This window comes from Symsagittifera roscoffensis, chromosome 5, assembly GCF_963678635.1.
Source record: "Symsagittifera roscoffensis chromosome 5, txSymRosc1.1, whole genome shotgun sequence".
Lineage (NCBI taxonomy): Eukaryota > Metazoa > Xenacoelomorpha > Acoela > Convolutidae > Symsagittifera > Symsagittifera roscoffensis.
This window is the reverse complement of record NC_087066.1, coordinates 51,996,837-52,012,945: the sequence shown is the minus strand read 5'-3', so window position 1 is coordinate 52,012,945 and position 16,109 is coordinate 51,996,837. Positions and strand designations below refer to the sequence as shown.

General features: G+C 35.3%; 2 protein-coding genes across 4 annotated transcripts in view; both read right to left on the bottom strand.

Moving 5' to 3' along the window:
- Nucleotides 1-1,574: 1,574 nt before the first annotated feature.
- On the bottom strand, nucleotides 1,575-5,195 carry LOC134846457 (calpain-9-like). The gene is made up of 4 exons (XM_063863818.1): nucleotides 5,055-5,195; nucleotides 4,424-4,635; nucleotides 3,677-3,875; nucleotides 1,575-3,281 (listed from the first exon to the last, which is right to left on the bottom strand). Exons 1-4 carry the CDS (start codon nucleotides 5,069-5,071, stop codon nucleotides 1,727-1,729), a joined length of 1,983 nt encoding a protein of 660 aa, XP_063719888.1. The 5' UTR covers nucleotides 5,072-5,195; the 3' UTR covers nucleotides 1,575-1,726.
- An 8,714-nt stretch (nucleotides 5,196-13,909) lies between these two features.
- Nucleotides 13,910-16,109, bottom strand: part of LOC134845572 (uncharacterized) — a 40,431-nt gene continuing 38,231 nt past the window's right edge. For 2 of the 3 annotated variants that reach the window (XM_063862519.1, XM_063862521.1), the window contains exons 19-20: nucleotides 14,374-14,776; nucleotides 13,910-14,227 (exon numbers count right to left, since the gene is read on the bottom strand). In XM_063862519.1, coding sequence (XP_063718589.1) covers nucleotides 13,968-14,227; nucleotides 14,374-14,776 — 663 coding nt within the window. In that variant the 3' untranslated portion in view covers nucleotides 13,910-13,967. The remainder of the gene's footprint in view (nucleotides 14,228-14,373; nucleotides 14,777-16,109) is intronic. The other variant, XM_063862520.1, reaches the window with a different exon arrangement.

Here is a 16,109-nt window from a genome sequence, read left to right as displayed (position 1 = left end):
TCAAATCTCTCTGGTGCTGAAATTACAAATAAGTGGGTTGTTAGTTAGATGGATCATGATTGGTTAGTTTTAAATATTTTATAGTGATAAAATATCCAATAATAAAATTTAGTTTAGATCTGGTTCCACTTGTGAAAATCCATTAGTTCCATTTTTATGCAATCGAATTCAATCTCGATTTCATTGAAATCGATTCAATCTCAAGTTTGTCAGCGTTTGGAGATTTGCCAATTTTGGAGATTTTTGACCAATCAATCAACAAGGGTTATCTTGCAAGTTACGGCAAGAATTTTGCTAGATTGTTCACAAGATTGTTGCATTTTGTTTAAAAATCATGCAAACTTTTGCAGATAGCTTTTTCTCAAGACAGGTTCTAATTGTCTTAAGACTTCAAGAGAAACAATTTTTCGCTGGAAAATAGTTTTACAAGCCTTTAGATTTTTTTCAAGTGAAGATTTATTTTATAGGAAGTTCTCTGATTCATGTAGGATCATCGCAGATAATCTCTCGTATATGCTGGTCTATAGCAGGGAGCACTAAGGCACGATCTTATCCACAACCCTGAAAAAGTTCTGCTGGTGATCATCTTATTTAGCTGATCAAGTGTTTTGTGAATTTCCCCTTTATCAAATTCTTTTGAACTTAAATAACATTATTGACCAAAGTTTCTACACAATTTAAAAAAAATCTGAAAAAATGAAAATTATTAATTTTGATTTTTTGAAATCTAAAATAATAGAATTAAACCTAACATTAAATTTTCTACATAATGAAAGCTAAAAACTGCGCATAGATAAGGGAATTTTGGCAACTTCTTCATCCCAAGCCGATTATACTAAGCTAAACTGACAAGTCTTTGTGAACTCACTCAAATAGAGTTTCCAAAGCGTTTTTTTTTTCTGGTGGTCAGAATGTCTTCATTTGAACGTTTTTTGATCTGGCAAGACAAAAGTAATCGCCAATAGTCACATCCTCAAACCACCCTCCAAGTAGTAATAAGTGGCTTCAAATGCACCTTTAGAAATTAAAGAGTTGGTCGGTCGACTGTCTGATTAAAAATGTAAATCATAAAACTATCCAAAAAGAGGACTTTTAATAGCCATAATGTCGAGCCCTGGGGCTGAGGAATAAGGCGTTCTACTGTTCAAAAGCTCTTTTTTCATTTACAAGAACTGTCTGAAAACTAAGCTTTCTTAGGCTTTTTTTAGAAATTTTAGTACCTCAAAAAAGAAGTTTTCCCGAAAACTTTTGGAAAATTTGAAGATAAAAACGGCCGGAACAGACAAACTGTTCTACTATCAGACACCATAACCAGGCTCCCTCGTTTTATTTATTTTTGAATACTGGCTCAGAATTTTGACCAACAAACTGCGTTTTTTGGTGCGCAACCCTCAAATTTTCTGTTTATTAGAGTCGGTCGGCCAAAAGTGGATCGGTCGGGAAAAAAGACCAAAGTGGGTCATCTTTGGATGACCATTGGATCAAATAAAAATAAAATCCCTCCCCCAAATACTTCCGCTGCTGTATTTAATAAGATTGTTGAATATTTCGATCTTGCAAAAAAAACTCAAAACTGTTAATAAAAATTTATATTCTTAGCCACGAATTAAATACAAAGTTCATAAAGTATATCCTGGAAAATGTGCAAAACTATTTACAAACCGTTTTTATATACAAAAATTGAGAACAAACCCAAGTGCTAGTTTGGTGAGGTTGATTTCTAATTTCACATAATGAGAGCAGCCATCACCAATTTTTCCCCTGACGGATCCTCTTGACTTGCGCCCATGATGACCTTGAATTTGCAGACTATCAGCAGAAAATCCATGAACGAAACAGTCCGTTTCTTCTCATCGCCGTATCGTGTAACTGCCATTCCCAGGATTTTTCTCGGGATGCTAATTTTCAAGGCAAACAGAGCCTTTTCCAGCTCCAAAGATGTCATATCTTTGCTAGTTTTGTCTGCGCAGTTCTTTGTGAAGATGTTAACGCATTTTTTGAAGAATCGGTTTAGATTCAGGAACTCCTGGAAATCCAAGTGTCCGCTCCCATCAACGTCGAAAAGCGCCATCAAAGCAAACGAATGCTCAACCTCCGCCTCTTCGCTGCTAATGTCTTTGCTCATCACTTTGATAAGAGCCCACAATTCTTGAACAGAAATGACACAATCTTCGCCCGCCACTTTGTCGAACTTCTTCTTCAGTTTCAGCAGTTCTTCGTTATCTTCGTTGGCGTAGTTTGACATCTGCTTGACCCTTCCGCCTTTCATTCTAAGTGGCATTTTCAACTCTACATTGTGTTTGTGATTAGCAGGGTATTTCATAACTACTCTCAAGTAGAAGTCAGCGTTGATGTCTGGTTTCTCGGTGCTGGGAACAATAACGTACTCGCCGCCTGGTATTTTGGTCGACGCGCAAACCTCCCGCATCTTCTGGTGTTTCCCGCCTGCCGAAGTGAATATCGGCTTGAAGTCCTTGAAATATTGTGCCGACAGTTTGAATCCGAATTCCATGTAATTTGCCGCTTCATCGTTTATCGGGTAAATTTTGTAGCCGATGGCAATGTGATTGTTTTTGAAAGCTTTTGAAGTTTTAAGCATCAGGGAAACAGTGATTCGGCACTTTCCGTCAGAGTTCACGTCTTTAATTACAATCCTGTACTGGGGGTTCAATCCTTCCGGATCCTCTTTTCCTCCAGCTGATAGCCCAGCCACCCAAGATCCGTCAAACTCCGTCTTGTTTTTTGCCGGAACCTTTGTATGACAAATTGCCAGTCTTGTGAACTGGGCGCAAAAGTCTTCATAGGACATCCAGAACTCGCCATCGTCTTTGGCAGTCTGGGTTCCTAGTTTCTCCTTTGTTCCCTCAGGAGCGGATTCCCAGAGGGGAGAATCATCGCTCCAGGCACCGGTCCATTCCAGTTTATCATGCATTGGGTTCCGCAGTTTAACTAGAGGTATTCCAGATTCCCCATCTCCTACCGTGGCGGTTCCAGTGACCGAATAAACTCTACCCTTCACTAATCCCTGCACGTTTTCGTCCTTATTCTCGCCGTCAGGTTTGACAATGCAAGATAGAAGTTTGCCGGAGTCTATGCTTTTGCCTATTCGCTTGTGCAACTGTTTTGGCGTGTTCTTCAGCTTAATAGTTTCCAGAGTTCCACCTGTGAGGTCGATCAGAACTTCGCCTAATCTGGCCTTCTTGAAAGACATGTAGCCGTTAAATAACTTGGCGTATGCTTTTTCAACTAGCGCAGGCCACATTTCCCCCTCATCATTGGACCTGACAATCATTCATTTTTCAAAAAAAGGACAAGATTTTGCTGTTAAATTTTTAAGTTCCTCGGAAATTTCTTACCACCAGTATTACCAGAAAAAATCGAATTTGAATATACTTTAGCAACTTGATAAAAAAAACTTGAAATTTTTTTTTTGCTTATATAGCTCCGCTACATTTTTAAGCCACGTGCATTGAAAATAATATTATGCGAGGAAGCTTTTGATTTCCGCGATTTCGGAAAAATAAAAAATGTCAATTTTTCATATTTATAGTTTCCCGATTTAGGACAAAAAAAAAGAAAACTTTTGCCTTTTCTGGATTCAATACCTCTTCCTGATCCGTTTTAGTTCTTATCTTCTTCCCAGAGAAAACATTAGGAAAAGATAATAGCTTCGGACCTGCAGAAGAGGAGTTTGCCGTCCCTAACTGGAAGTCTGTCGTCGATTATGACTTCGACCCACTGGCCGAACTGCCAGAAGTTGAAGCGGAATGCACCGCAGTATCCTTTCTTGAAGCCCTGATTCTGAGGACACACTTTCGCGAAGCTCTCCTCGTCTTCGGGGAGACTGGACAGAGCAGCTGCCACTTTCGAGCTGCCTGCACAATAAAAAAAGACAAAAAAAACAATAAAAGCTCAAACAAAACAAAACAAAACCCCGAATTTGGGCGCAATAAATGCAAAGTTATTGATTTCACTGCAAAATTGAATGATATTAGAAGCTACCAAAAAATAATTAAATAAAAACATCAAATTTTCGTTGCGAAAATTCGAGCAGTTTTATTTGTAAGTAGCCATTCAAGCATCTGAAGTTCATCAATCATCTTCAGACGGCATTGGTTTTTTTTCTATTTTCATCGAAAAAAAGCTAATTTAGTTAATTTTAGGGTTAATTGATTGGTTTTTTTCAATAACTTGGTAAATTTCCGATCCTTTGTGGCTGTTTTTTGGACAACCAATTTTTGCCGAGAAACTTTAAAACTCTGTAAAAAACTACACAGACGAGACGATAGTTGATTAGACGAATTTCATTTCGGTGTCATTGAGCAATATAGTTGGTCGAAAAGCGGTGTTCTTTTTAGTTTAATGATAGCTATTTCTCTGTCCGAGTTTTTTCTGTCCGAACTTTTAGGTATCAATAATTTACCGCATTCGCCAGCCACAACATCACCGCTCTCGGCGCCTCCGATAAACATCGCCGGTTTGGCGAAGAGTTCCTTGGGTCGCATCCACGTCACACCCTTCTCATTACCCCACTCCTCGGGATCCTTGAGGTCTATCGAGGTCCCGGCGGCGGGGAACTCCCCGTCCGCAAACAGAGTCCCGTTTGACAGGTGGAACTCTTTGATTTGGTTGAATCTGCAATTCAAACATGTCAAAAGGGGTTTAACCTTTGTTCAGCCTTACGATTGGTGCACCATTCTTGTCAGCTAAATAATGTGTTTGTAGCCATTAGTTCATTTGAGTTCATAGTTTTTCTCACTAAAGCTCAAAACAAAAGCATCTCAAAAGCAGATTAAATATTCTAGGAACTTTGCAAATTCATCCATGAAGTATCCGAAGCTTGTCCAATAGATATTTTCTGTCGTGTATAGATATAATAGATAAAATAGATATAGATATCTTGAGATTCAGGGATGGTAAAGTCCATTTTTATAGAAGAGATGAAAGATCAGTTAACAAGGGAAAATTTATATACAAGAAATAGATTTAACATTTGCCAAAATCAAATGGAACTGATTTTTTAAAGTTTATTGTACTGTGTTATGTTTTCTTACCTTTTTGAAGGTTTCATTTTCGTAGATGGCTAATTAAAAGAACTGTATCTACAAACTGAAGCTAAGAAAGATTACCAGTTATTATGAGTTGATAAAAAGCACGCTGAATCAATGTTATTGAATTAATTTAGTCAAGTCGAAAAATCATATTTGATTTGCCAGTAAATGAAGCTCATAACTCTGCAACTGATGCCACATTGTTTATGAAGATATGCAGATAAAAACATAAACTTTCAATCATTTTCATCATATCAATCACTGAATGATGCCTGGCAGCTCAGACAAACCATTGATCTTCGAACGGCACAAATTAAACTAAATACTTAAAAAGTAGTAGTCGTATATCAACTGACATAAAAGACCAATGCACCAAGGCGTTCAGAAGACTACCCGAGTTGATTAAAAATATTTGTCATACAATTTTTATTTATGAAAACAAATTTATGAAAACAGCGCCATTTAAAGAACCAAATACATTTTGAAAAATCTGAAACTTTCTGCAAAAAAATGAACCTTTTTTATTTTTTTTTGTTTTTCTAGCCGTTTTTCTGAAATTCTTTTGTTCAATTAGCCTATATTACTATCAAATATGCCTAAATTATTTTCTCACGTCAGATCCTTTTATTACACCACGCAGAAAAAATTACACTAATTTGAAAACAAAAATGTGTAGTTCTTTAAAGGCTATGATCTAAACATTCTGTGCTAGTTGCTATGATCTAAACATTCTATGATCTAAAGGCTATGATCTAAACATTCTGTGCTGTATGACAAGCTTTTTTCAGATGTGATTCTTCCATAACAGCATCCTTCTATGACAGAAAAATCAAACTTTGCTTCGGCTTGGTGTTTTGACGGAAAACACAATACCCTAGGTTTTCACTTTTCCAGGAAATCGCATATGTTAAGTGGCAAGAATCTCAGCAATTGAAGTTTCGCCAAAAATGTTAAAGCAATAAATATCAAGCAGATTTATAAATGAACTACTTTTGTATATGTTTAGAAAATTTTTACTCATTTTTGTGGTCGAAAAAAAATTGTGGCTTTTTTAACTGAAGATATTAAATTATCTTACAATATGAGAACATGAAATCAAAAATTTTGCGTTTCACAAAAAACCGCAGTAACTTTTTTTCATTTGTAAAAAACTTTCAACCTGGACTACGCTATAGACTTTGCACGCAATTTCCCTTGGAAATGGTGTTTTTGACCATAGAAGCGATTTTGCATTTGAAAATCAAAATAATCTCCGCGTTTTTACCTTGGAGTTTTTAAAAACCGTTAAGAAAACGCTTATCACGCGACTTTCTCGTCTGAAAACGGTATGAAAAGCAATTTTTCTACATATTTGTATTGAATTGTATGATAAACATTTTTTTTGTATGAAACTGTACGATAAGCAAGTTTTGGTATTTGGAAGTCAGCTGGGCACACATGGAACAACACAATATGTAAGATGCCTATGGGGCTTCGATGACCTTCCAAAAACATGGAAAAAATCTTCGAAACACGATACGAACATTTTATGTTACAATTTTAGGGACCTTATTATTGCAATACGAAAAAGAGTTTTTTTGGTGAAAATAAAACGTGTCATCAAAAATTTAAACCTAAAAGTTTTTTCATTATGTGTTTGGTGTTCTCTGCTTTCTGGCATATGAAATTGAGAAACAAATGAGGAACAAAAGTTTGATTTCCTTTTTACTGGTTATGATTACTGTGAAAGCCCTGCCAATACGATCGATATAGTTTTAAAGCGCGAAGAAAATTTGTTACTGTTCAAACATAGTCTTCTGATTCCTCAGTTGATATCCTTGCAACGTAAATCAGTCCTTATTTTCTTAGGATGGAGCCTAGCTTCATCAAACGGAACAATTCCTTTAATTACTTGCCGTTTTTTGGTATAGCATATACTATATTTGGAAGCTAAACGTTGTAATACCCATAATCGATCAATTATTGTCATTAATTTGGTCTCCTTAACAAAAACGTTACATATGATAAATTTTACATTCTGGCGCAAACGCCTTCTTGGCTGCGACCAAATCATTTTGAATTGTTTCAATTTTACCAACTATTGTCGATCAAAAATTTATATTACTCACAATCGTGCCCAAAAAGCTACAATTTGTTGGATGCAATGATGTAGTTTTTAGTCTGTCATGCCCACGAAACGCAATCTTTTGGTCAAAATTTTTTCTTGTTGATTTTTTTTCTAAAAATTCCGTCAAGTCAATTTTTCCTTTTGCAAAATTGCTACTGTGGATTTGCTGTTTTTCAGATAGAAAAAAAAAACAAATGACAAATAATTTAGGAAAACAATCTTTTGCTGGTTTTATTACCGGGTCATTGTAGGTGAAAATTCAAGTTAGTTTTGCATGAGCACAGACGCATTTCTCTGACGTGATGTTTTTCGAATTTAGAATTGATGCTTATCAATTTTCATAAATTTTTGAGGCGCCGGACTAGGACTCGGAAATTTTTCTATCGCTTTAGGCGTTAATGTTTTCATCTTTAAAACAAAAAAGGACCTCTTTAACAGTAGTAGATCGGTTGCATTCATTGATGATTTTTTATGATTTAACTTTGTTTGTTTGGTGGAATTGTTTTCGCACAATATCACAAATGAAACAGAAAACATTTGGATTCCAACCTTAATTGTCTTTTTCAGTAAATTTAAGTAAGCTTGAAGTTAAATCATTTTTGTTGCTTAAACAGGTTTTGTCTGATTTTCACTAGGTCTTATCAAACAGCAACAATCCAAAAAAAAACTAAACCTTTTTCATTTTTATTGCGCAGCAGTTGCTCACTCTTTTCTTTCTTTTATATTTGGAGATTTGTTCGCAAAATCAATTTTAACAGACAATTTTGTAACAGCTTTTGCTTCTGCAATGCTTAAAGCAAAAATTCCGCAAATTGAAGTTGAAACAACACCAATCGTTCAGCCGTGCTTGACTAAATATCAAGTTGCAAGTTTCGTGCTCCCTTTTTTAAAACTTTTGTAGGTCGTAAAACGGTTTCAATTTGACACGAAGTATGAATTAATCATCAAAACAACAAAAATTGAAGTGAAAAAGAGCTGTTTTATTTCTGTCCAGTGTACATCAAAAAGAAAATTCGAAGATCGGTGATAATTATTGAAATGTGCTGCCCAGGAAAATCATTTAGCGTTGCAACGTAATTTTTTTAATTGCAGAATTGTTTGATTATTGAGAAGTGCTGCCCAGGAACATCATCTACAGCTGGGCAAAATATTTTTTATATTTGCAAAATAAATTAACTATTCAGATGTGCTGCCCAGGAAAATCACCTAGCGTTTTGCAAAAAAATTTAATAGCTGCAAAACACATTGAATATTGAGATTTGCTGATCAAGAAAATCATTTAGCGTTTTGCAAAATAGTTTTTTTTTCTAAATGCAAAACACTATACAATTTTTCTGGGAAGCGTATCTCAAAAATTAAATTAATTTGTAATTACAAAAACTTTTTTGGAAGCGCTAGATAATTTTACGTGGGCAAAACATCGCAATATTTAACCTAGTTTGCAATAAGTAAAAATGTTTTGCAAAACTCTATATAATTTTTCTAGACAACACATCTCAATAATTAGTGTTCTGCTAAAAAATCGGATTAATTTCAGGACAATTGAATTATTGAGATGTGCTGCCCAGGAAGAACAACTAGCGTTTTGCATAATAATTTTGCTACTTGCAAACTATTTTTTGTATTGAGATGAGCGGCCCAGCAAATTCATCTAGCGTTTCGCAAAGTCATGAAGCTCTTTGCAAAATAGTATTATTAACTGCAAAAAAATCCGTCATTGGGATGTGTTGCCCAGGAAAATCATCTGGCGTTTTGAAAAAAATTTCTATTAAATGCCAAATAATTCAATGACTGCGACGTGCTGCCCAGGAAAATCATCTAGTGTTTTGCAAAAAGAAATTTATTGAGATGTGCTGCCCAAGAAAATTGTCTACCATTTTGCAAAACAAGTTTACTATTTGCAAAATAATTTAATAATTAAGTTGTGGTTCGCAGACAAATTATCTAATTATTTACAACTATGTTCAATGTCTTCTAGCATTTTGCGAAAAATTTAGTTTGTAATTGAAAAACATATAATTATTGAAATGTGGTACCCAGGAAAATTGTATTGCGGCAATAATTTCAATCCCTTTTTGGGATGCAGCAGACCGTTGCAGGTTTGTTTTTTAATTTTAACGTTGCATTCAATGCTGCAACTTAAACATCTGCTACGTTCTGGAAAATCAGGCTGGGTAAAAAACAAAGGTCGCATAATTAAAAAAAGAACTAATTAATTGGTATGTAAGTCGCAAGAATCGCTTGATGGCCATATGAAGCTGAGAAAACACTGGCGAAGTGTCCTTTTTTCTAAAGTAAAAATTTCCCGCAGCTTGACTCAGGCATCTACTTGTGCATACACGCAAGAGTCCTATAAAAAACAGTCCTAAGCAAAGCAGTCTGAAATATCAAATTAATTCTAAAAACAGTCTCAGTCTCATACAGAACAGTCCTAACATCATTTTTATTTTTTTAATCTTGATCTTTTGGCGCCGGCAGAATTGATTTACGCTTGAAAACATCAAACATGAGAGTAATAAAACATCAAACACCAAAAACCTAACGAGGAATAAGAACAAAATCACTAATCACTAATTAACCGCTAATCATGGTATAGTGGTTAATGCGCTCAAATCAGTGCCCTGAAATCACATGATCGAATCTTCATGGGCATAAAAAATTCTTATTTTCCAAACAAAAATGAATTTTGAGAAAATATGATATGGGTGTATCTAGGGTACAAAAAATGGGGTCAAACTTACGAAGTTAGCCGAAGGGATTATGAAAATCAACACCTTTCATGTATTCAATTATTTGCAGGTTCAAATCAACTCTAGCTCAATTTTGGAAAAATGAAGGGAATTTTTTATGTTGAATAAATTTCAGAATTGAAAAACTTAAAAAAGAAAAAGTAATCTTTATAATTTAATATTATAATATCATCCCCTAAGAACCCCAAAAATATCGTTTGGTTGATATGATCTAATTATAGCCAATAGGTTTTTGAATTACGAGGCCAAACTGTGCTTTTTGTGTATTGTAACGGTTTTAACCACACACCAAATTTAGCTTTGTTGCAGAATCTGCAGCACTGCTACTTTTTTGATCTTCTCTACTGTATTGGATTCCACAAACAAATAGTTAGAACCGTGTGCTGGTCAAATCGCTCCTATATTAGGCGAGTTTGAGGAACCCGCAACAGTATTTGCGGAATCCGGAACAGTTTGAGGAATGAACAAAAAAATATTGAACTATATGTATAGTGAAACTGAGCTGTCGCGGAATCCGCAAATTTAAGCGGAATCTTCATATTGCAAGCAAAATCCACAAATTGTCTGCAGAATTTGCATTTTGTTTGCGGATTTCAGTAACATATAAAGTTACGTCGGTGAATTACATTTTTTAATTAAATCTCTTTTTGTGGGTCATCAGCAAGACTGTCCAACTGTTCAATCTCATTTACTGTCAACAATCATTTTTTCGATCAACCACTGAAAGAGTCAACACTTTTCCAATCTCAAATACTGAAAGAAATAAAAATTTTGAGGTGAAATATTTCATTGGTTATAATGCTGATTTAGTCAAAAATTTCATTTTTTTCCAAACACCAAAGGAGTTCATCGACAATTTTAGTTGAAAACTGAATTGGGATTTGATTTTGGATTCTACTAACAGTAATTATGCCCTTTCTTTTCAGATTTTGCTGGATAAAAATTGTAACTGAAGCTCTTAATTAATCAAACAAGGAATGGTTCAATTCAGCATAACAAAAAAACACTCTCAACTTAAAATTGTCAAGTCCGCTTTCATTTGCACAATCCACTTACTTTTTCTTTACAAAGCCCGCATACAGCTGTGGAATCAAAACAACTGGCTATGTTCGCTTGTTGCGGAATCCGCAAAAAGACAAAAAAAGCCCACAAAGCTTACGTTACATATATTTGTACGCATAATTCGGGGAAATTTTGTGAGTGAAATCCACCGACTTTTTGTAACATGCTTGAAGAATCGTCTGTGAAATCCAGGAACATACAGACATCAAACTGTGTGCTTATCTAGTGCAAAGTTTAGCCTCGTAATGGGTCGAGTTTTGGTATTTTATCTTTTTGGGTCTGACTACTTTCGTCCTGCGCACAATTTTTCTGATACAATCTTCGCATTCTTTTGTTCGTCATTGATCATTTCGAAGAATTTTGGAAAAGGAGGGTTGCTGTTGACTACTTTCACGAAATGCAGCGTTGTTGATGCAAAAAAAAGGTCATTTTTAAATCTTTGACGGAAACTCAATTTTTCTATGTCAAATCTGGGCTTAGGTTGTCGCTCAGAATTCAGTCTTTCAATATACGTGACCTCGAAATCGGTTAATTTTCTTCGGATGCAATACCTTGAGGAAGTTAAAACGCAGCAATGACGTCTTCTACCGGCAGAAATGCCAATGACAGAAGCTTTTGGAAAAGCTCACAAACGTTTACCTGAAGCTCTTCTAAGAAAGCAAAACTTTTTGGCACATAATTTATAGAGAAATTCAACTTCATTTCGATCCCAAAAAGTTTTTCTGGCTCAGTTTTTTTTATCTGAAGTTACTTAAAGTCAACAGTTTTCATGCTTTGCGCGGTTGTAAGGCTTTTTTATCTGAAGTTTTAATTTTGAGGCTGAGTTTTAAACGTAGGTATTGTGCTTGGTGCTAGATACTGTGTCTTTGTTTTAAACAAACTAAATTCTCGTCTCAATTAAGTTCGTGACTTGTAAATATAACTGAGCTTGCTCACGCAAGATATAAATACTGAGATGGTAGTTGATAAAAATACTGAATTGGGGACCAATTTGTCTGGATGGCTCTCTAGGTTTGTATGGGCTAATTCGCTTATTAGGAACTGCCTGCTGGTTGTACTGAACTTTTTTTTCCAGCGTTTCGGCGTTCCAAATTTTCATGTAATTTACGACGAAGCGTGATTAGGGGTCTACTTACTCTCTTTTAGTCGACATTCTCCAAAAAAAACGCTCCAAAATTGATTTTTTCGTTACTTTTTTATGTCAATCAATTACTCAATTTTTCATTACTGGAGGCGGAATACACCCTTTCTGTTAATACCCCCCGCCACCGTTTGCCCTTCTACTGCCTATGTCTCTTACCCCGTCATGCCCCAGTTGATATAAAGCATATTCTTCGAGGATATTTTTTGTTCAGTATCAAGATTCTTAAGTGCTTAAATTTTTCTGTAAACAAATAGCTAAAATTTCTGCCTTTTTTAACTATAAAAAGCAAAATGTTTTGCCAGATTTGAGAGAAATTTGTTTAAAAAATCTGTCTCTTTTGTCAACCTTCAATTCGATTCCTGATAGTTGTTCTGGCTAAATGCTTTATTTGAATTCGATAAACAAAAGACAACATTTTTGATCCTTTATGCGAATGTAAGGCTTTGTTATCAGATAAAGTATTTTGAAGTTTAATTTTGAGGTTTAACCGTACGTATTGCGCCTGGTGCTAGATACTGTGTTTTTGTATTAAGATAATTTCTTGTCTACTTTAAATTCGTATCTTCTAGATGTATCTTCCCGTACAGAAATAAATATGCCCAGTGTTAATCAATTTATTTTAACTATTTTAACTACTTACTACTTCTGACTTAACCTTTTTTCGATTAAGTACCCTGAATAAGCATTGATTTTTTTAAAATTTTTGAACTAATTTTCATGCTCCATGTCTGGACAAGATCTGAAATAGGCAAGATTTTTAGGATGCTCAAATCTGGTTTCCAGGTTATTGTTAGGTAAGGGTTAGCTTGGACATACTTACCTTGTTTTAGTTGTTCTGGGAAGCACCTTATCTGGATGGCTATTCTATTTTGTATGGGCTAATTCGGTTATTAGAAATTCTCTGCTTATTCTCTGAAAATTTTTGTTTGCAATTTCGACATTGGGCATTGGGCGTTCAAAGTTTTCTAGTCTTTCTTGCAACTTACTAAGAAGCATGATAAGTGTTGATAAGTCATTTCAAATGAAAGATATTTTCTGAAAAGATTCGTTATTCGGTTAGGTTTTCAATTCTGACATGACCTCAACAACAACCTTATCATAACTCTCAACACTATGCTCAGAAGCTTGCTGAAGTTCTGCGTCTTATAACCCACAAACTTAGCTTCTTTTATTAATAAGTGGAGTTTTATCTGAGTAAAAATAATTTGCGTGTATACGAAAGTTTGGGAAAGGGTGATTTCGCGAGCATCATTTATCTTCATTTTAGTATAAAAATAGCAATTTCAAATCCCCAAAAACCTTAGAAGAAATTTGTTGAAAAAAAAATTATTCGTTAACTTTTCAGAGCAAGTTCTCAGCTTTTCTGGAACGTTTAGAACATCCTTCAAAAATTGCCTAAGTTCCTACTATAATCAGAGGTCAAAGTTTGTCCAAAAGCCCACCGCGCAGAAATTTTTCGTCACTTTCTTCCACATAATAAATATTATAGAAAACCAAATGCAATAAAACAAATCAGATATCATAAGCATATCACGGCAAAATATGGTTTCAAATTTGTGTTTTTTTTTTCAGGCCATGCGAAATTTCATTCCATGCAAAAACTATGAGCAATTTTTACAGATTTCAGAAAAAGGTTTTTTAAACTCTTCCAAATCAACTTAAATTGAATTCAGGCAAGCTAATAATCAACTTACATTGATTGGAGGGCTTTCGTGGACTAAGCTTGAAGATGCGACAAACGATATTTTTGATTATTTTAATTAATTTCATTTATGTACACAAGCTGCTATATATATATAAAAGTTAGCAATTCGTCATATTTGTTGAGAATAATCTCAGTTTTCAATCTTTACTTATAGAAACAATTTGATGAACTTTCTGAATTTTTTTCTGTCCATCGGACATTTGCGGTATCCAGTCAAATTCTGATTGGTCAGCAACTCATTCGCACAATTCTCACACAAAACGTGTCCACATTTCAGAGCAACAAGCGAGTCTGAGTTGTAACACAGCACACACGAGACCGTTTTAGGGGTCATGCTTATGGCCCTGTTGGCTATAGGTGGGGCCATAGATGCATCAGAAGATTGTTTAGGCTCTTCTTCAGCTACTGCTAAAAATGACGAAAAGTTTCTTTCAGGGAACAACTAGAGCCATTTTTCTGCTAAAAAAGACGGGAAAAAACCAAAGTTATAATTTTGTGGATGTATCGCTTATGCGCTTGGCAATAAGAATTGGTTCAAAATTATAAAATCATACTTAAGGCTTCCGAGTCGTTAGATGCTGTCGCCGTCAAAGTTCCCGCTTGGTCTCCGGGAACTCCTTCGGTAGTCACACTGGATTCATCTCGTTTCTCGTCTTCAGATTTAGAATCACTTGACGACGACGATGACGATGAACGACTAGTTTGTCTTCGGTTTTCGACTGAAGCAGCCAAGTCTCGAGCAAATTCTTCGCTGAATCGGTCCATAAGCGAGGTAAAGTCTGGCGGTAATCCGGAAAAAAGTTTAGAAAACCCAGAACCCAGATGGCCGGATGCTTCTGATTCTGGAACTTTAAGGACGAATTTCGCTATGTAAGTGATTTCAATGCCTTCGGGCGGGTATCGTACAGTAACCAAAGCGTCATTTTCGATTCCTCTCACTTTAACTACTTTGCCAGCCTAAGCCAAAAAAAAATTAGATTTACAATTTATGAAAAAAAAATGCATAACAAGTTTGACTTTTTGTGATAACGTACTTTTTTTATAACGTAGCCCAGCTTGAGATTTTATCACCCAAAAAATCCAAAAATAATAAGCATGTTTTGTTATAAACAAAAAAAAATTTTGTTTTCATGTGCTGATTACGAGGACAAACTGTGTATTTTGTGGTTTGTAGGCGGATTCCGCAACAAGGATGCTCTCCTTGAGCTCCGACAAAAATTGCATTTCTAGGTCTGTTTTTCGACTCTTCGCTCTGTTTAGACTGTGCTCGACCAATGTTTTGACTGTGGTCGACCTATATTTCGACTGTGCTCGACCTATGTTTGGACTGTGCTCAAACTATGTTTCGACAGTGCTCGATATATGTTTCGACTTTCTCGACCGAAATCGGATATGTATACGGATGCCCACCAAGACCTATGCCTACCACAAATATATTTCAGATGACAAAATGAAGCAGGACAAAATACCCTATTTCAATCTACCCTACACCATTCTAGCCTATGACAATTACATTTTACCAATCCAACCTAAGCCAATTTGCAACAAAATTATTATAAAATTTTTTCGTGTTAATTGGAATCGGAATGATAAAAACACGCGTTAACTTATTTGAGTTTAACATTTTGATCTCAAACTGAGTCTTTTATTTAAGCGAATTGTTCGAAAGACTCAGTCACAATTTGAGCCTGAAACTTAAAAGTTGCTCGCGATTATCAGTTCATATTCCTTTTTTCAAATTCTCGCACAACAATGAAACAAAAACTATATTATTATATCAAGTTTTCTCGGACAAACTACAACCATAGAGGGTCCCATTAAGACAAAACACAGCAAACGACCAAAATAACGATCTATTTCCTCGAAAATGAGCACACACGCGAAGATTTTGCTGGTCATTCAGATGTGAAATTTGTCGCTCAGAAAAAGAAATGGGACTAAGAAATTCAGCAAGTCCCAGTCAAACACAGCATTATAGAAAGTTGCCTGCTGTCTGTTTTCGAAGAAAAAGACTTTCAGTTCGCTCTCTTTTGGCAGTCGGCCATTAAACGGTCCATCAATCGACAGAAGATAAATTAAAGAGCCTCAGCCAACTTGAGATTCTAGATAACTGGGACTAGGATCTATTTAGTTAGAATTTATGAAACAATTTAGATAGATATCATACAAAATCACCAGAGATTTATAATATGATATCCTAAAAAAATACAGGGATGTTCTTTTTTCGTTCAGATCACTTGAACAACACACTTCGAGAAAAATGCAAATTAATTTATAACGCATTAGTTGG